This window comes from Nerophis lumbriciformis, linkage group LG01 (genome assembly GCF_033978685.3).
Source record: "Nerophis lumbriciformis linkage group LG01, RoL_Nlum_v2.1, whole genome shotgun sequence".
Classification (NCBI taxonomy): domain Eukaryota; kingdom Metazoa; phylum Chordata; class Actinopteri; order Syngnathiformes; family Syngnathidae; genus Nerophis; species Nerophis lumbriciformis.
In genome coordinates, this window is record NC_084548.2 from 30,591,602 (window position 1) to 30,612,152 (window position 20,551).

Here is a 20,551-nt window from a genome sequence, read left to right on the forward strand (position 1 = left end):
ACTGAGAAAAAAAAAAGTAAAATTCTTATTTTTTGCCCATTGCAGCTGTTTTCATATCTCCTCATCTCCTGAGGTGAATTTAATTGCACATGAACCGTAACACTTCTTATATAAACACAGACCCATGTTGACCACAATGACTTGCTGTAAAAGATGTACCTTAGATGCTCTACAGTATGTATGTAGTGTACCGTATTTTCCAGACCATAGGACGCACCGGATTATAAGGTGCACTGCCGATGAATGTTTTTTTTTTTTTTAGGCACACCGGATTATAGGGCGCATTAAAGGAGTCATATTATTATTCTTTTTTTCTAAATTGAAAACACTTCCTTGTGGTCTACAAAACATGTAATGGTGGTTCTTTGGTCAAAATGTTGCCAAGATTATGTTTTACAGATCATCTTCATGCCGCTTTCTGACAGTAGCTTCTGGATGCGCCGTTTTGTGGGCGGTCTTATTTACTATTATTCACCTTCAGCAGCGTCTTCTCCCCGTCATCTTTGTTGTAGCGGTGTAGCGTGCAAGGACGGGAGTGGAATAAGTGTCAAAAATGGAGCTAACTGTTTTAATGACATTCAGACTTTACTTAAATCAATAACGGAGCAGCATCTCCTCATCTGGAAACAACAACACAAGAAATGTGTCCGGTGAAAAAACGTCCGACCGGAACTCTAATAACTAAAGTTCCTTGGGTGAATAATGTAAACTCACTATGCAGGTATGTTTTAGCGCTTATATGGCGAGTTTACTAACAGATATAAGTAAGAACTTTACACTACTTTATATTAGAAATGGCAACAGCGGAGGATGAATGTCCCATAACAAGAAAATAGAGAAAAAGAAGAAGCTTATTGACTATGGCGTTGACGCGCACAATTTTTCAGGACGTATACAGATCCCAAATACAGATCAGCAGATACCAGAAGGTAAGAAAAGTTGCTTATGCATAATATTGCGAAACAAAACGCAAGATAATATGTCTTACCTTATACACACACCGTAATAATACTTGTATGTTTATTGCGCCGACAATCCTTCAAGCGGTGCGGCTTCATAGCTTACCAAAGTCGTACTAAAACATTTTGATAGGTTTTGGAGCGCCGTGTGTAATATTCTATATTTTCAATGGAACATTTAAAATTTTGGTCTTTACTTGAGACATATTGCCATCATTGTGCAACCTACACTTATCGCTTATGTTTGACTGCCATCTACTGGTCACACTTATCATTACACTATGTACTAAATAAATTAGCTTCGAGGTGGGTAAGCTCAACCAAACTTATGCCTTACATTAGGCGCACCGGATTATAAGGCGCCCTGTTGAGTTTTGAGGCAAAAAAAGATTTTAAGTGCGCCTTACAGACCGGAAAATACGGTATATCAAAACAAAATTGAATTGAATTTGACCTATTCAGTCCGAATGAGATGTGTACTGGCTGCTTTACCAATATTATAAAAAAACACTTAAGGATATAAGGTAACCATGGTAAAGACATATACTATTTATAATATTTAACTTATTACAAGCCAGTGTACCATCAACACAATTTAAAAACTGATAACTAAATATGACTACATATTGTTGCCTTAAAGCACAGAAGCACATCTGCTCCACAGACCCTAAAGCCTGAAAATGAGGAGCACATAACTGCCTCCTGTGTGTTTGTAGACCTTTTGTGTGTGTTCTCTCCTCTTTGTTTCAGTGTGAAGTGTGCTGCAACTATGATTCAGAAAGAAATCAACTCCTGCTTTTACGTGACCGTCTGCCCACGCTGTAGGAAGATTTCCAATCAACCCATCATCACTCATTAAAGGACTCATCTGGGTCAGTCTCAAATCCCTCATCACTCATTCAGAAAATGAGGGCTGCAATTTTAATAGCACTCGGAGCAGTTGAGGTTTTTAATGGGGTTTTTTGTGGCCTCCAGATCAGAATTCAAAATATATCAGGAAGGCTGCACACTCTACACAAACACTATGTGAAATCCAGTGTGAAAATGCAAAAGTATCTTTTAAGAACTCAAGACTGTTGCAATATTGGTCAACTGTGTCATCACCAAAGCGGCGTGAAGCTATAGTCTGTCAAGTCAGCGTATCGTTGGACCAATCTGTTCTCAGCTTACACAACAGGACGCCACGCGATGGACTTTGCTTTTCAACTCAGGCAATGAATCATACTCCCTGTTTTTCTGAGTATTAGTGTTTCCTTTTTTGGGATGTGGAGGCTGAACTTCTGTCACATGCACAGACTAGTCAGTTTCTGAGCAGCTCAGCCTTAGCCCCCTTTTACCATCAAGCAGGAGAGAATGGTTCAGGTCGGTAAGGTATGACTTTTTGGGCCATTTCCATTGTCAAAAATTGTAAAGGAAACCTAAATATTCAACCTGTACCATCACAAATTTCCTATTTGTAACAATGTCAGAGCCCCATGCAGTTCTGGATTTGAGCATCAACGTTGAGGACAAAAGTTTCTATCTACACTTTGGTCTGGTCTACTAAGATCCAAATACCATGCGCAAAATAGCGTGTGCACACTATGAAATTGTTTGTACTATTAGTGGGTGTGTTGCATGTGATTTACCAAGACTATGTGTACAATTGATAAGTGGTGCAGACCGTCCTGTCTAAATGAGGATTTTGCATGTACTACTATGGAGACACTCATTTACTGCACATTAATGTTATCATGTTCCAGCTTCCTCCCACCGCCAAAAACATGCACCTGGGGATAGGTTGATTGGCAACACTAAATTGGCCCTAGTGTGTGAATGTGAGTGTGAATGTTGTCTGTCTATCTGTGTTGGCCCTGTGATGAGGTGGCGACTTGTCCAGGGTGCACCCCGCCTTCCGCCCGAATGCAGCTGAGATATCCTCCAGCACCGCCCGCGACCCCAAACGGGACAAGCGGTAGAAAATGGATGGATGGATGGATGGATGTTCCCATCTGTGACGTTTTGCCAGTGGTGTGCAGTCAGGGACAGCAAGGCCTTCTCTACTGGCCTAACATAACCCGATGATCATAATTAAAGACAAAAGTAATTTTTAATTGACTTTCCCTAAATATCTAAAATGATTCATATTCTCTTCATGTCATATGATGCTCCTTTCAGCGCTGTTGTTTTTAGGTTATAGAGTTTTTATCCAATCAGAATTAAGCTAGCTTATGTTGCCATGCTGTACCAAATCTGCCACAAGCCTTCAGAATCAGCAATGCGGGCATCCGTGCACGGTAAGTGAACGGGGACATACAGGTGACAGACAGTTGCAATAACCAATCAGATCACACATTGTTGTCAGTAAGGCCTTCTAGCTGGCCTAAGGCAGATATATAGTGATGTTATGAGCCAGGTAACATAAGAACTCCATTACCCAGCATGCCATAGTAGTAAAGAGCATGCGCAGTAGCCTCGTTTAGGTTGTTTGATGTAGACATGCTGGCAGCGGATGAGCAAGCTATGGTGTAAACTTTAAGAACTCAGCCAACACGCCTCGTCTGCATCTTTTATGATTAGACAAGACAACACATATATTTGCAAGGCCATTTTCAAGAAGGATATTTAAAGAGAAACTACATCTTGTGAGACCATCTCGGCCAACCCCGGAAGCTAGCTCAGCTGTCAATGAAATGTGACTTCAGATATTTTATTTCTTTATTTTTTCACGTTTAAATTTTTTTTTGCAATTTGAATTTTGACAGTACCACATAAGATATGTTTTAAATGCTGATGCGGTTTATTGATTTTTAATTGCGTCAGAAAATAACCAGTTTTTTTTGTTGCTGATTCAATGCACAGTAGTGCGTGCATTTGTTCCTGTATAGTATTTCCCCAGCGATGGTCATGTGGTGACATAATTTATGTCATTTTGAGAGGTAATCATTGAAGTCGGACATCACTGAAGGCCTAAGTGGGAAACGCATGGCCCGCCACTACGTTTTACTATGTTTTCAAGCAAACATGTACTACTTTTTCTGGGCATTTTAGAAGCAGTCCTGCAGTTCCATCTACAATGGATTTCACTTTTTTTGCGCACAGAAGATGCGCCCTGGGAGATGCTGGTGGCACTAACTGCAAGCGTGCGCTGGAATGTTCCAGACGCAAAAAAATGCATCTTGTAAGATTTTTTCATACATATGAAAAAATGTATGTAAAACAAAAGTCAGCAGACACCACAACGCATTAATTTAATTTGTTTTCATCAGTCCCTTAAGTCATCCAGCAGTAGATCAACTTTGCGTGCGCTATCAAGTTTGCACATGTTTTTAATACATACTTTAGTAGATAAGGCCATATATGAACACATATTGTGTTACTGGCCATTACACATTTAGGAACCGAAAAAGCCCTTCAACTTCTTTAAAGGGGACCTGTGATGTATTTTATCTCTTCTCACTTATAAAAGCTATTACAAAGTTGGATACTTGCGTTAACCAATGCCAAAGTGTCAAATCACAGTTTTGAATGCCTCTGTTCGAGGGGTTTTGCAGTCTGGCTACGTCCTTATGTCACAGCAAGGTGGACATACTATTTGGACATTAAATCAAGCTCTCAGCCAGACACAAAGGAGCAGGAGGGATGAAGATTTTTTATGCAGAGTCTTAGTTGATCGAAGAGTGTGCAGGTGTACCTAATGTTGTAGCCGGGTGAATCTATATTATATTTTCGACTGTGTCTAAAAAAAAAAGTAGCGCCGACGACTTCAAGATGTGTCTTTAAACCGTTTTAAATAGGGTTGGGCGTTGTATTAATTGCAATCTGGGAACGCCTCCAGAAATGAACATTTTGCAGACAGACTCAAAAAACAGGTTATAAATGTGACTGTAAAGCAAAATTTACTCTAAATCTACACCGAAGCATATCCAATAAATGGTAAATGGGTTATACTTGTATAGCGCTTTTCCACCTTCAAGGTACTCAAAACGCTATTTCCACATTCACTCATTCACACACAGATGGCAGGAGCTGCCATGCAAGGCCCTAACCACGACCCATCAGGAGCAAGGGTCTTGTTCAAAGACAAAACAAACATGACTAGAATGGCAGAAGCTGAGGATCGAACCAGGAACAAGTTTCTGGCACGGCCACTATACCAACCGAGCTACGCCGTCCCAATGTTATGTAGACCAAAGACCATAAGATTTTTGGAGTTTGTCGATGGGATTTTTCTTTCGTTCATTCACCTTAGCAGAGGACCAAAAAGAAGTGATTGGTCTTGAGGTAAAGGCTGTGTTTTGTATCATATCTTCAGCCCAGTGTCGAATATGATTGTATTCTTTGTATTTGCGAAATAATTGGCAGCATTCAATTCTCAATCTTATTATCGTGTTACAGTACACATAAAACATTGAATCCAAATGTGTGATTAGACTGTGTGTGATTAGATAATAGCAACAGTGCGTGTGTGTGTGTGTGTGTGCGCGTCTGTGTGTGTGTGTGTGTGTGTGTGTGTGTGTGTGTGTGCAGGCAAGTTTAACTAAGTGGCTTGCCGCCTCAGTGAAGCCCAAGTCAACCGAGAGTGAAATGCAGAACCCAGCATCTCGTGTGTTTAAGAGACCAGAAAAAAAGAATGTTAACATCTCAATAGAAGTATTGATTCTTCTCAGTCTTACCCGTAGTGCCTCTGAGCCCAAGCAGGGTGGACTTGCTGAACCCCGGCAGAGAGACCTGCAGACAAATGAGAAGCCGTTGTGAGGCCAGAAGCATTCTGTCACTTTCTGCTTGTTGAGATGCGAGCGTCCACACAAGGATATTGCTGACTGACTGCCAGTCCCTTGACACACAACGTCTGTGACCTCACTGCCTCCAAGGTTCATTTGGAATGAGCTGAGGCTGAATAAGAAAAGGAAATGCATCCTTCTCTTCAGTTCTTTAGCCATGTATCCCTCTGTTACTGCTCATGTTCTCCATCACTTATATTTGGTCAAACTTGAACAGACATCTTCCTTTTAATAGACAGGCTCTTTTTTGTTCTCTAGAACCTCTTGCTCTTTGTATTTCTTCCCTTTCACCCCGCTCCTCTCATACACATTAATACTCATAATACCAAGCCCTGCCATGTACCATCAGATGCTCGTTCACCTGCGTTAAAGAGCTGGCCCTCTGAGACGAGGACACACACTCAGTTGTTGTTGGCTGTTAGTCAATCGCACCGACACGCAACTGTGTTTTAGCCAGACAACTCCAAAGAGGGGGGAGGGATTTGTCAATGTTTGGTGTGCAGCAGGACGTTGGAGGAAAAACACGAAGCATGTGCTCTGGTGGTTCACACTGAAAATGCCTGGCAGCATGCAAGCTGTGCATGAATCCGAGTGGAAAACGTATGGACAACAGAGACTGGATGAATGGTGGCCATCAATGTTTTAAGTCGACTTTTACACACATTTTTACTGTACTTTAGTTCATCCATTTTTTTTACACTCAAGCGGGTTCCTTAAAATTTCAGCAGGTTAAAAATCAACAGACAATTTCTATTGGTGTTAGTTTACACAGGAAAAAAAACCTAGATATTTCTTACTGCCACAGTGGGGGAATTATTTAGCTTATTCACATATACTTTTTTTGCTCAACTTTATGTTGCAATAATTATACTGCATAATTACTCTCAATCTGTTTAATCAACAATTGTAATTAATATAATCGTTGTTTTATTTTCGGCAGCACGGTGAAACAGGGGTTAGTGCGTGTGCCTCACAAGAAGGAGGTCCTGGGTTGATCCCCAGGCTTGGGGTCTTTCTCTGTGGAGTTTGCATGTTCTCCCTGTGACTGCATGGGTTGCCTCTGGGTACTCCAGCTTCCTCCCACCTCCAAAGACATGCACCTGGGTGTAGGTTGATTGGCAACACTAAATTGGCCTTAGTGTGTGAATTTCAGTGCAAATGTTGTCTATCTATGTTGGCCCTGTGATGAGGTGGTGACTTGTCCAGCTAAGATAGGCTCCAGCATCCCCTGTAACCCCAAGAGGGACAAACGATAGAAAATGGATGGATGGATGGACATCCGTCTTCATGTCTTTCCTAATGATTGTGAATGAAAGGAAAAATTCCCCCAAAAAGTGCAGTTCCATTTTAAGTAACTTCAAGAAGCAGGTTAGTACCAATTGACCACTTGATCAAAAGGGACTTGCTCTAGAGTTACCGGTACTCCTAAATCTTGTTAGAAAGTTATATGTAATCATGCCAACAAGTAAGGAAATCAGTTTGGATCTCAGTTTGAAGAAAGCAGATGCTCATCTTAAGGGGAAAGAATATGCCATGTTTAAGCCTTTCACAGTCTCTAGAACAGCTGTCTGTTCATTATTGCAAAGTACAAACAAATATGCCCCATTTCCAAAACTTTGGAGAGAAAAATAGTTTGAGATTGGGCCAAGAATCCCTGGATCTCTGCAAAGGTGATTTCTTATCATGTAAACTTGACGTTTTACGTCATCTTATTGTGAAAGCTGTTCATTGTGGTGGACTTCCTGACCACCGTCAAACAAAAGCCCAATTGCTATCACAGTGGCACATCAAAGTCTAACTGAAGAATCTGAAAAATTGGGATGTCACGACCTGTCATGTCAGGTCTAACATGATCTTGTGTTTCCGTATTTTCTTTATTTGTTTCCTGTCCAGTGCTCTTATTTCGGTTCACCAATCTGGCCTAAACGCTGTTTTCCTCACCTGAGCACACCGGTTTATGGTTGCCAATCGGGCTTCTTTATAAGCCAGCCTGCCCTGCAGTCAGGGCTGGAAGATTGCCTTGTTTATGGACAATGTTACATGTGTTGCTGAACTCCTTGTGTTAAACAATTAAATATTTGTCTTACCTGCACAACATCGTCCTACTGTCTCCTGCATCTTGGGGTCACAACTACTTCAGCAATGAGTGAGTGTGACAAGGGATGAGTTTTGGAAGTCGGTTGTTTGGTCCTATTAAAGTAAAATCGCGGTCTTTGGGCATACAATGCTGCTTTTGTCTGGCAAAAGAAGGGCGGGCCCTTCAACCCTAAGAGTAGTACAGTGAAGCATGGTTGTGGGACAATCACAATGGGCTGTTCTGCTGCTTCAGGCAACACAAACATTGTTTAGGTGAATGGGACCATAAAAAAAAACTGTGTTGATATTTTCAACAATAACATCAAGAAGTCCACTAGGTTTGGGTCGTTGTTTGGTCTTCCCACAAGACAATGATCTACAACATTCATCAAAGTTGGTCAATAACTTTTTGAAGGACTCCAAAATAAAGTTGTGGAGTGGCCCATAAGAGCCCAGATCTCAGTTATATGGAGAATCTGTGGAGGGAGCTGAAGGGTATAGGGTCAATGCTTGGAGACCAAGAAATTTCAATGAACTTGAAAAAATCGCCATGGGTGAACGAGCTAACATTCCTCAGCAGACATGTGCCAATTTGAGTACAAACTAACAGAATATATTATTTTCAGTTTTGAATCAGGAAGGCTAAACTATTGACTATTGGTCTAATAAATTTGGCCATTGAATTATCCCCCAAATTTGAAAATGTATCTTCAAAATTAATTGTACATTTTAAAATGTACAAAAATCAAGCCAGTGTTATTTAATAATGGTTTACTATAAAAAAAAATGTCATGAATATTGGGTATAATTTTTTGACAAATGTTAAAAAGTTTATAGGAGACCAATAATTTAGTCCTCAAGTGTACACTGTGCTGACACTGATTTTGACGACATTCAAAATTTATTTATGTAGCCCTTAATCACAAGTGCCTCACAAACCACAGCGACATCCTCACCTGAACACACATCCGGGCAAGAAAAAACTCAACCCAATGGGAACAATGACAAACCTTGGGAAGACCGGTGCAATTGATGCCGAGTGGGTACGGTTCATAATGTGAGAATCCAGTCCAAAGGTAGGCCAACAGGGCATTGTATATACATAAAATATACATGATATATTTTACTATATATATATATATACTATATTACTACAATTGTGTTCCAAGGAGAAACCAATTTTGAATTTGGGTCTTGTGCGAAAAAATAATAATTAAATACCTGAAGTGTACAATGTTTGACAGGAAGAAGTTTGAGGGCATAGATAGTGTCGTTAAAAAACACACTCACTTGTCTGTGAGCTGCGTGGTTTGGCTCCCAAGTACGCCAGGTTGACGTTGGCCTTCCTGCCGTCAATGATGGGGTTTGCATCCTTGCACGCCTGCTGTGCGGCCGTTCTGTCCACCATGGTCACCTGTTGACACCACATCTTGCAGGTTAACTTAAAAAAAATGTATGTGGACCACTGACTCCCCTTTTCCTTTCCTCCTCCTTTGGCAGCCCACAGAGAGCTGCTGTCCTTGTCTCTCCCCCATAGAGTCCATTTAACAAAAATACATGATGAGACACAAAGGGAGGGCTGCTTCCAGCTGAGCTTCAGCAGCATGTTAAGTTAGCGTGGGATGACACTGTATGTGGGAGGGTTTTTTTCGGATTGGGATTGTAAGGATGAGCAACTGGAATCTACCTTGAGGGAGTGAGTTTGAGGAGAGTGCACAGAGTGTGGGAAGGGGAGAGCTCAAGGTCAAGTCAAAACAAACATACCACACAGCATTGCAGTGAACACACAGATGCTCAGCGCCAGACTTTTGTAGCATCTATTTTATGTGTAGAGACTCAAGTCGCTACAGTTTGCGGTTGCAGGACATGTTTGTTTTGTTGATTCCGAGAGCCAACACAAGTCTTGGTAAAAAAAAGATTTGCTGCTCCATGGTCATGGAATGAATTACAAAAGGATCTGAGGCTACCTAAACTCATCACTTTGGGGGAATTTCAGGCTATTTTAAAATATTGAGAAGCTGTTTCTATTGGGCACTGTACTTGTTTTGAAATAGTTTTTATTCAATCATTTTTATTTTTACCCATTGCGTGTGTGTATGTTTATGTTGCAAGTAATTTGTGCTTTTAACTATAGTTTGTGACTGCTACTGTTTGTTGTTGTTCTTTGTATTGATTAAACCTGTTTTATGCAGCCCTCTTGGCCAGGTCACTCTTGTAAAAGACATTTTAAATCTCATAGAGTTTTTACTTGGTTAAATAAAGCAAAATGAAATGAATGACAATGGAGCTGACAATAAATAAAAAGTGAATTGTGGCACGGAGCAGCATGCACATGATTTGTAAACAGAATACCTTGATGTTCATAGTATTTTTTCAAATGTTTAATTTTTCTGTCCACCGGTGCTATAATGTGGTAAGTATAGTATTTTTTAAATAATACATATATTTGTTTACTTTACCCTAAACATACTCTGATAGGGTCAACTCACTTAATTTTATATTGAAAATATAATCATTGCAATATTATGGGGACTTGTGTGGCTTTTTTTTTTCTTTTTAAAGTAATTTCATACCGTACTGTTTATGCCATCCATGCAGTATTTATTGCTTTGAGTGGAACCCTTTAGGTGGAAGAAATATGCCTCTTTAGTTTGAACTGCTGCCATGCATGACATCACATTACATGTCACATCAGTTCAGTTAGCATCAAACTATAACACACAGTGTTTTTTGTTGTTGTGGATTTTATTCTAAGAAACTAGATGAGCCACAACATTGAATGTTAAGGAAAGACCAAGAGAGGAAAATATTGTAAATTATGTAAATGACGTAATCAGACTCACATTCAAAGCAGTAAGAAGACTTAACCATGAAAAGATGGGTCATCACAAATCTTAACGTTTTGTTGCTTTGTTTTCCATCAATCCATCCATCCATCCATCCATCCATTTCCACTTGTCCCCAATAGGTTCAGGGGTGAGCTGGAACCTATTCTAGCTGACTTTTTGTGAGAGGTAGGATACACCCTGGACAAGTCACCAGTCAATCACTTAGACAACCTGATTTCAACTCATATTCAATTGAATGCACTACAAAGACAACATATTTGATGTTCAAACTCACAAACTTTATTTTTTTTTTGCAAATAATAATTAATTTAGAATTTCATGGCTGCAACACGTGCCAAAGTAGTTGGGAAAGGGCATGCTCACTACTGTGTTACATGGCCTTTCCTTTTAACAACACTCAGTAAACGTTTGGGAACTGAGGAGACACATTTTTTAAGCTTCTCAGGTGGAATTCTTTTCCTTTCTTGCTTGATGTACAGCTTAAGTTGTTCAACAGTCCGGGGGTCTCCATTGTGGTATTTTAGGCTTCATAATGCGCCACACATTTTCAATGGGAGACAGGTCTGGACTACAGGCAGGCCGCACTCTTTTGCTATGAAGCCACGTTGATGTAACACGTGGCTTGGCATTGTCTTGCTGAAATAAGCAAGGGCGTCCATGGTAACGTTGCTTGGATGGCAACATATGTTGCTCCAAAACCTGTATGTACCTTTCAGCATTAATGGCGCCTTCACAGATGTGTAAGTTACCCATGTCTTGGGTACTAATACACCCCCATACCATCACAGATGCTGGCTTTTCAACTTTGCGCCTATAACAATCCGGATGGTTCTTTTCCTCTTTGGTCCGGAGAACACGACGTCCACAGTTTCCAAAAACAATTTGAAATGTGGACTCGTCAGACCACAGAACACTTTTCCACTTTGTATCAGTCCATCTTAGATGAGCTCAGGCCCAGCGAAGCCGACGGCGTTTCTGGGTGTTGTTGATAAATGGTTTTCGCCTTGCATTGGAGAGTTTTAACTTGCACTTACAGATGTAGCGACCAACTGTAGTTACTGACAGTGGGTTTCTGAAGTGTTCCTGAGCCCATGTGGTGATATCCTTTACACACTGATGACGCTTGTTGATGCAGTACAGCCTGAGGGATCAAAGGTCACGGGCTTAGCTGCTTACGTGCAGTGATTTCTCCAGATTCTCTGAACCCTTTGATGAAAATTACGGACCGCAGATGGTGAAATCCCTAAATTCCTTGCAATAGCTGGTTGAGAAAGGTTTTTCATAAACTGTTCAACAATTTGCTCACGTATTTGTTGACAGAGTGGTGACCCTCGCCCCATCCTTGTTTGTGAATGAATGAGCATTTCATGGAATCTACTTTTATACCCAATCATGGCACCCACCTGTTCCCAATTTGCCTGTTCACCTGTGGGATGTTCCAAATAAGTGTTTGATGAGCATTCCTCAACTTTATCAGTATTTATTGCCACCTTTCCCAACTTCTTTGTCACGTGTTGCTGGCATCAAATTCTAAAGTTAATGATTATTTGCAACAAAAATTTTTTTGTCTTTGTAGCATATTCAACTAAATATGGGTTGAAAATGATTTGCAAATCATTGTATTCCGTTTATATTTACATCTAACACAATTTCCCAACTCATATGGAAACGGGGTTTGTAAATGAATGCTTGGTGGTGGTCGGAGGGGCCGTAGGTGCAAAATGGCAGCCAGGCTTCCGTCAGTCTACCCCAGAGCAGCTGTGGTGGCTAAAAAATGTAGCTTACCACCATCATGATGGGTTCTCAGTTCTCTGTGAAGCACATTGAGTGTCTAGAAAAGTGCTACATCAATCTAATCCATTATTATTATTATTATTGTTATTATTATTATTATTAAGATGTTACTTAAGGAATTGCCTACAAATGTTTTAGGATGGTTGCAATTTGACTTTTTGCCAAATTATTTCTACTTTCAGTTTTTAATGAGAAAAGCTGCTTCAAAGGCAAGCAGTTTAATCAGCATCTTTGTTGTGGACTTCCCTGCAGGGGTTGTATGGTTGTTCCTTAAGTCCTGCTGTTTGTCTGCTAACATGACATTAAAGTTTCATTTAATTTTGATTTAATGTATAAAAAGAGACATCTATCCCTTAATGCAGTGTGCACTAGTGTGCCGCGAAGTACAGTCTGGTGTGCCGTGGGAGATTATCTAATTTCACCTACCGTATTTTCCGCACTATAAGGCGCACCGGATTATTAGCCGCACCTTCAATGAATTACATATTTCATAACTTTGTCCACCAATAAGCCGCCCCGGACTATAAGCCGCGCCTACGCTGCGCTAAAGGGAATGTCAAAAAAACAGTCAGATAGGTCAGTCAAACTTTAATAATATATTAAAAACCAGCGTTCTAACAACTCTGTTCACTCCCAAAATGTACGCAAATGTGCAATCACAAACATAGTAAAATTCAAAATAGTGCAGAGCAATAGCAACATAATGTTGCTCGAACGTTAATGTCACAACACACAAAATAAACATAGCGCTCACTTTCTGAAGTTATTCTTCATTCGTAAATCCTTCGTCTTCGGTGTCCGAAGTGAAAAGTTGGGCAAATTTACGATCCACTGGCAGATGTTGGCGTCGTCTGGCGCTGCCTCCTCGTCTTAGTGAAGGTGTGTTCGCCTTCTGTCTTCCATTGTTCCCACGCAGTTAGCAGTCTAGCTTCGAATGCCCTGTTGACACCAATATCTAGCGGCTGGAGGTCTTTTGTCAATCCACCCGGAATGACGGCGAGTATTGAATTAAGCGCGTAAGCGTGTCTCTCAATGTGCTGTTATGAGCTAGCAAATATAACAACTACACTACCCAGCATGCAACGATAGTTACGAGCATGCGCGGTAGCCCTGAGAAGTTCCCACGCAGTTAGCAGTCTAGCTTCGAATGCCCTGTTGACACCAATATCTAGCGGCTGGAGGTCTTTTGTCAATCCACCCGGAATGACGGCGAGTATTGAATTAAGCGCGTAAGCGTGTCTCTCAATGTGCTGTTATGAGCTAGCAAATATAACAACTACACTACCCAGCATGCAACGATAGTTACGAGCATGCGCGGTAGCCCTGAGAAGTTCCCAAGCAGTTAGCAGTCTAGCTTCGAATGCCCTGTTGACACCAATATCTAGCGGCTGGAGGTCTTTTGTCAATCCACCCGGAATGACGGCGAGTATTGAATTAAGCGCGTAAGCGTGTCTCTCAATGTGCTGTTATGAGCTAGCAAATATAACAACTACACTACCCAGCATGCAACGATAGTTACGAGCATGCGCGGTAGCCCTGAGAAGCGTTGTTGTATGCTGGGAGTTCGAATGTGGTTATGAGCACGCTGTGAGAAAACGTTGAGAACTCAGTTAACACGCCTCGTCTGCATTATTTATAATTAGACAGACAACACACTTAATAGGAGCCATTTTGGGGTCTTTACATAAACACACAAATGGAAATGAAACGTCACATATCCCAGCATGCACCGCGCGCTTCTTCTACGGGGAAAAAAGATGGCGGCTGTTTACCGTAGTTGCGAGACCTAAACTTTATGAAAATGAATCTTAATATTTATCCATATATAAAGCGCACCGGGTTATAAGGCGCACTGTCAGCTTTTGAGAAAGTTTGTGGTTTTTAGGTGCGCCTTATAGTGCGGAAAATACGTATTTGGGTTAAAAATATTTTTTTGCAAACCAGTAATTATAGTCTGCAAATTATGTGTTGTTGTTGAGCGTCGGTGCTGTCTAGAGCTCGGCAGAGTAACCGTGTAATACTCTTCCATATCAGTAGGTGGCAGCCGGTAGCTAATTGCTTTGTAGATGTCGGAAACAGTGGGAGGCAGTAGGGGTGTGGGAAAAAATCGATTCTCATTTTTCAAAAATCTATTTTTTTTATTAATCAATCCAACAAAACAATACACGGCAATACCATAACAATGCAATCCAATTCCAAAACCAAACCCGACCCAGCAACACTCAGAACAGCAATAAACAGAGCAATTGAGGGGAGACACAAACACGATCCAAAAGTAGTGAAACAAAAATGAATATTATCAACAACAGTATCAATATTAGTTACAATTTCAACATAGCAGTAATTAAAAATCCCTCATTGACGTTATCATTAGACACTTATAAAATAAATAAATAAACAAATATGGCGCAGTGGAAGAGTGGCCGTGCGCAACCCGAGGGTCACTGGTTCAATCCCCACCTAGTACCAACCTTGTCATGTCCGTTGTGTCCTGAGCAAGACACTTCACCCTTGCTCCTGATGGGTGCTGGTTAGCGCCTTGCATGGCAGCTCCCTCCATCAGTGTGTGAATGTGTGTGTGAATGGGTAAATGTGGAAGTAGTGTCAAAGCGCTTTGAGTACCTTGAAGGTAGAAAAGCGCTATACAAGTACAACCCATTTATTTATTTATTATAAATAAATAAAAATGAACAATAGTGTCACAGTGGCTTACACTTGCATCGCATCTCATAAGCTTGACAACGCGTGTCCAATATTTTCACAAAGATAAAATAAGTCATATTTTTGGTTAATTTAATAGTTAAAACAAATTTACATTATTGCAATCAGTTAATAAAACATTGTCCTTTACAATTATAAAAGCTTTTTACAGAAATCTACTACTCTGCTTGCATGTCAGCAGACTGGGGTATATCCTGCTGAAATCCTATGTATTGAATGAATAGAGAATTGTTTTGAATCGGAAAAATATCGTTTTTGAATCGAGAATCGCGTTGAATTGGAGAAAATCAATTTATAATCGAATCGTGACCCCAAGAATCGATATTGAATCGAATTGTGGGACACCCAAAGATTCGCAGCCCTAGGAGGCAGTGTGCAGGTAAAAAGCTAAAAATGCTTAAACCAAAAATAAACAAAATGTGAGTGCCCCTAAGCAAAGGCATTGAAGCTTAGGGAAGTCTATGCAGAACGAAACTAAAACTGAACTGGCTACAAAGTAAACAAAAACATAATGCTGGACGACAGCAAAGACTTACTGTGGAGCAAAGATGGCGTCCACAATGTACATCCGAACATTACATGACAATCAACAATGTCCCCACAAAGAAGGATAAAAACAACTGAAATATCCTTGATTGTGGGAAATATTGCTCAAAGGAAGAAATGAAACTGCTACAGGAAAAATACCTAAAAAAGAGAAAAAGACACCAAAATAGGAGCACAAGACAAGAACTAAAACACTACACACAGGAAAACAGCAAAAACCTCCTAATAAGTCAGGGCGTGATGTGACAGGTTGTGATAGTACACCTACTTTGAGACAAGAGCTATATTGATGCATGCTTGGTTATGGTTTAAAGTTATATCCAACAATTGCGACAACGACTTTTTACTGTCAACTGAGTTTCGTTTTTTAATGATTTCTGCTGGTGTGCCTCCGGATTTTTTCAACGCCAAAAATGTGCCTTGGCTCAAAAAAGGTTGAAAAAAACACTGGCCTAATGCAGCACCAAAGCTCAGTTTAACACAGGAATGCAGATGGCGAATGACACACTTTATTAAAATAACCTGCTGCTCTTTCTACGACCACGTGACTGGCACGAGCACACACAAAAGGAAAAAAATAGACATATTTAAGACAAAATGTGTTCTTACGAAGCAGCATCTCAGAGAAACTAGCTTTTAGACAAAATATGGACTTACAAAGCCGTATCCTCTGGACTTTCCCGTGTGTTTATCGGTTATCACAACCGCCTCGTCGATGTCCCCGAAAGTCTGGAAATATTTCCGGAGTGAGGCGTCGTCGGTGTGATAAGGTAACCCGCCGACGAAAATCTTGGTGTAAGTTGTGTCTTTTTCCGCGGTGTTGGGCTCCATTATTTCTAAAGGAACACCGAGCAGCTGACTCAAGAAGAGCGGCGAAGTCATGAGTGTGGAATAAAGAAGAAAGAACGAGAAATTTAAAATGAAAATGAAAAACCGGAGTGGGTGGGGGGACACTCGCCGATAAGCAGACGCTACAGTGAAGTAGCCATAGCTAATAAACATGTAGCATGACACAGCTTCTGTATGACAAGTGAGATGGTGAGAGTCCAATCCTCTGCTGTCTTCAGTTCCGTCAAAAAGCACCAAACATTGAAGCTTGTGAGGCGTGTCTTTGTGCACTTGCTGTCCAATAGACGAGCCGTGCGTCTCCTTCATGCTAATTACACCTCCTGCTCCACACCAGCCCATCCATCTGCTTCTTCCAAATGAGCCTATTAAAAGCATGGGGATCATTGCAACAGAAATAATCCGTTCCAGGGTCGAGCTGTCGTCATAAAAAAAGACCCTCCATTAATGAAAGGGTCAGCAGCCTATGTGACCGACTGAAAACCAAAAATATAACAATGCTCGCTGGTCGGTGTATGTGTATGTTTTGGTCATTGAGTTTTCCTTTTATAAACGGGAATTGAAAAACCAAAAAACGATTTGGTGTATTTGAATTTCATCTTGAAATACAAAAAAATATTTGAAAAATATTTTTCTCTTTTCCAGTGTCAAAGAGCAATAACTATTGCTTGGATAGGCATGTACCTGGGGATAGGTTGATTGGCAACACTAAATTGGCCCTAGTGTGTGAATGTGAGTGTGAATGTTGTCTGTCTATCTGTGTTGGCCCTGCGTTGAGGTGGCGACTTGTCCAGGGTGTACCCCGCCTTCCGCCCGATTGTAGCTGAGATAGGCTCCAGCGCCCCCCGCGACCCCGAAGGGAATAAGCGGTAGAAAATGGATGGATGGAAGGTTGATTGGCAACACTAAATTGGCCCTAGTGTGTGAATGTGAGTGTGAATGTTGTCTGTCTATATGTGTTGGCCCTGCGATGAGGTGGCGACTTGTCCAGGGTGTACCCCGCCTTCCACCCGAATGCAGCTGAGATAGGCTCCAGCACCCCCCGCGACCCCGAACAGGACAAGCGGTAGAAAATGGATGGATGGATGGATGGATTTACATGACGTAACCTTGGGCTCATTAAATATGCATGGTGGTCATGTTAGCGTCTGTTCTCAATGGGAACTAAGCGGCATTTAGCCTTGCTCGAAGAAAATGCCCTCTGCTTGCGTTGTTTTCAGCTGTACGACCCGTTCAAATTGCAAAAAGGTTCAACCTTTCTTCAGAATTCCTCGAGAGGTAATCAAGAGCGGAAGAGTGCAAGAATTTACAAAATGGTAAATGGGTTATACTTGTATAGCGCTTTTCTACCTTTCTAAGGAACTCAAAGCGCTTTGACACTATTTCCACATTCACCCATTCACACACCCACGTTCACACATTCACACACTGATGGCGGGAGCTGCCATGCACAGCGCTAACCAGGCCCATCAGGAGCAAGGGTGAAGTGTCTTGCTCAAGGACACAACGGACGTGACTAGAAGGTGGGGATTGAACCAGTAACCCTCAGATTGCTGGCACGGCCACTCTCCCAACTTCGGCACGCCGTCGACAAGAAAAGTGGCAAGAAAAAGACGACAAGAAAAGTGGCACGCACTCCAGTCTAAGGGAGCAGAGTCAAAGAACGCACGCCTTTGCAGTGACCACTTTGTTAAACTTTTGTTTGATATATCTTTAATATACTTTACTCGTTTAAAGTTAAAAGTTAAAGTAGCACTGATAGTCTCACACACACACTAGGTGTGGTGAAATTACTCTCTGAATTTGACCCATCCCTTTGTTCCACCCGCAGGGAGGCGAGTGGAGCAGTGAGCAGCAGCGGAGGCCGCGCTCGGGAATCGTTTTGGTGATTTAGCCCCCAATTCCAACCCTTGATGCTGAGTGCCAAGCAGGGAGGTAATGGGTTTGAAAGTGTTTCCTATTGAAGTAATTTTTAATATTGTTTGTATTTTATTTTTTAACAAACAGAAACTGGAAAGTCACTGTCAATGATACGTTGTCAAGAAAGGTACTTTCATTTCTCCCCTCTTGTTTATTTTGTACACAAAGGTTTTAGAGTACATATGACAACAGGACAAAAATCAAATATGGGGATTATTCAATAATTGTTAAATGGATATGCAGTCACGGGTGTCAGATGTTGGGTGCTAGTTTGTTTACGTGGACACTCGCGTCCTCGCAAAGTTAAATCATGAAATGCAACCTTACCCGAAACAACAATACATATTTATCCGGGAGAGTCTTGATACCAATTTGCTTGACCCAGCCACACACAAATAAGTTGTAGACCTCCATGCTTTTCCAAGTTTTCATTTGTTTTGTCATGTAGAATGATGTCTGGAGCACAAGATAGTTTAATATGTCTGGGAACTACACCGATGGATAATCCTTGATATCCCATTACAAATCTTTTTTCTGATTAATTATAGAGATCTAAACAATTGCATAGTTAGATTTTTTTTGCTTGTAACTGCGTTTTACAGGAAGATTTAGGCCCCTTGTTTACTCAGAGAATTTGTGCGCTGCTTGCTACACAACAGTCATCTTGGCTTGGTTGACCACTGCTTTTTTTTCACTTTCTGGAAGAAGTCACATAATGGTATACAAGCAATTGAAGTGAAGTGAAGTGAATTACATTTATATAGCGCTTTTTCTCAAGTGACTCTTTACATAGTGAAACCCAATATCTAAGTTACATTTAAACCAGTGTGGGTGGCACTGGGAGCAGGTGGGTAAAGTGTCTTGCCCAAGGACACAACGGCAGTGACTAGGATGGCGGAAGCGGGGATCAAACCTGCAACCCTCAAGTTGCTGGCACGGCCGCTCTACCAACAGAGCTATACCGCTTCAGATTTTTCTACATTTCCTAGAATGCATTGCCGGTGGCTATGTCAGTAGCCTTGTGAACACGCTCATTGTTGCTAATCATTCATCTAGTGATACTTATAATCCCGACGACGTGTGCTATTGTCAACTGCCACAAAGAACTACAGAGGCAGAAATTAAGTACAAAAAGTATAAAAACAAGTTAACATACATACTACGATTATGTAGAAAAGAATATTACAGTGAATTATTGGACAAGAACAAAACTAATATGAGAGCAACATGGGGCATCCTCAATAGCATTATTAAAAATGGCACTAAGAGGGACTACCCTCAATACTTCTTAGACGGAAATAAAAAAAATGACAACATAAAGGAAGTAGTTGAAAGCTTCAATAATTATTTTGTAAATATTGGACCAAAATTGGAAGAAAGGATTCCAGACCCAGTTTCAATTGAGGACTATAATGATACCATAGAGCGAAATCCCAACTCCATGTTCCTCAGTAATGTGACACAGGAGGAAATAGTTACAATCGTGAAAAAATGTAAATCCAAGACTTCAACTGATTGTAATGAAATTGATATGGAAACGATAAAAAAGGTTATTGATGAGATCTCAGGACCATTAATGTATATTAGTAACCTATCATTTCAAACAGGTACATTTCCAAACAAAATGAAAATAGCTAAAGTTGCACCAATTTACAAGACTGGCGACAAACATCAATTTACAAACTATAGACCTGTTTCCTTACTTCCACAATTTTCTAAAATCATTGAAAAACTGTTCAATAACAGATTAGAGAGTTTCATAAATAAAAATAGAATACTCGAAGAAAATCAATATGGATACAGAGCTAATGTTTCAACTTCGATGGCTTTAATTGAAATTACAGAAGAAATTACCAATGCTATAGATAATAAAAAATGTGCGGCAGCAGTTTTTATGGATCTAACTAAAGCATTTGACACAATTAATCACAATATTTTAATCAAAAAACTAGAACGATATGGCATCAGAGGGTTAGTCTTAAACTGGATAAGAAGTTATCTAATGAACAGGAAACAATACGTGAAGGTAGGCGAACACACCTCTACAACGCTAAATATATCCTGTGGTGTACCTCAG

General features: G+C 40.7%; 1 protein-coding gene across 1 annotated transcript in view; it reads right to left on the reverse strand.

Moving 5' to 3' along the window:
- Positions 1–16,810, reverse strand: part of LOC133618690 (RNA-binding protein 38-like) — a 28,706-nt gene extending 11,896 nt beyond the window's left edge. Inside the window, exons 1-3 of the mRNA XM_061979279.2 lie at positions 16,366–16,810; positions 9,089–9,212; positions 5,615–5,669 (exon numbers count right to left, since the gene is read on the reverse strand). Of these exons, the coding sequence (XP_061835263.1) occupies positions 5,615–5,669; positions 9,089–9,212; positions 16,366–16,710 (524 nt within the window). The 5' untranslated portion in view covers positions 16,711–16,810. The remainder of the gene's footprint in view (positions 1–5,614; positions 5,670–9,088; positions 9,213–16,365) is intronic.
- Between the last annotated feature and the right edge of the window lie 3,741 nt (positions 16,811–20,551).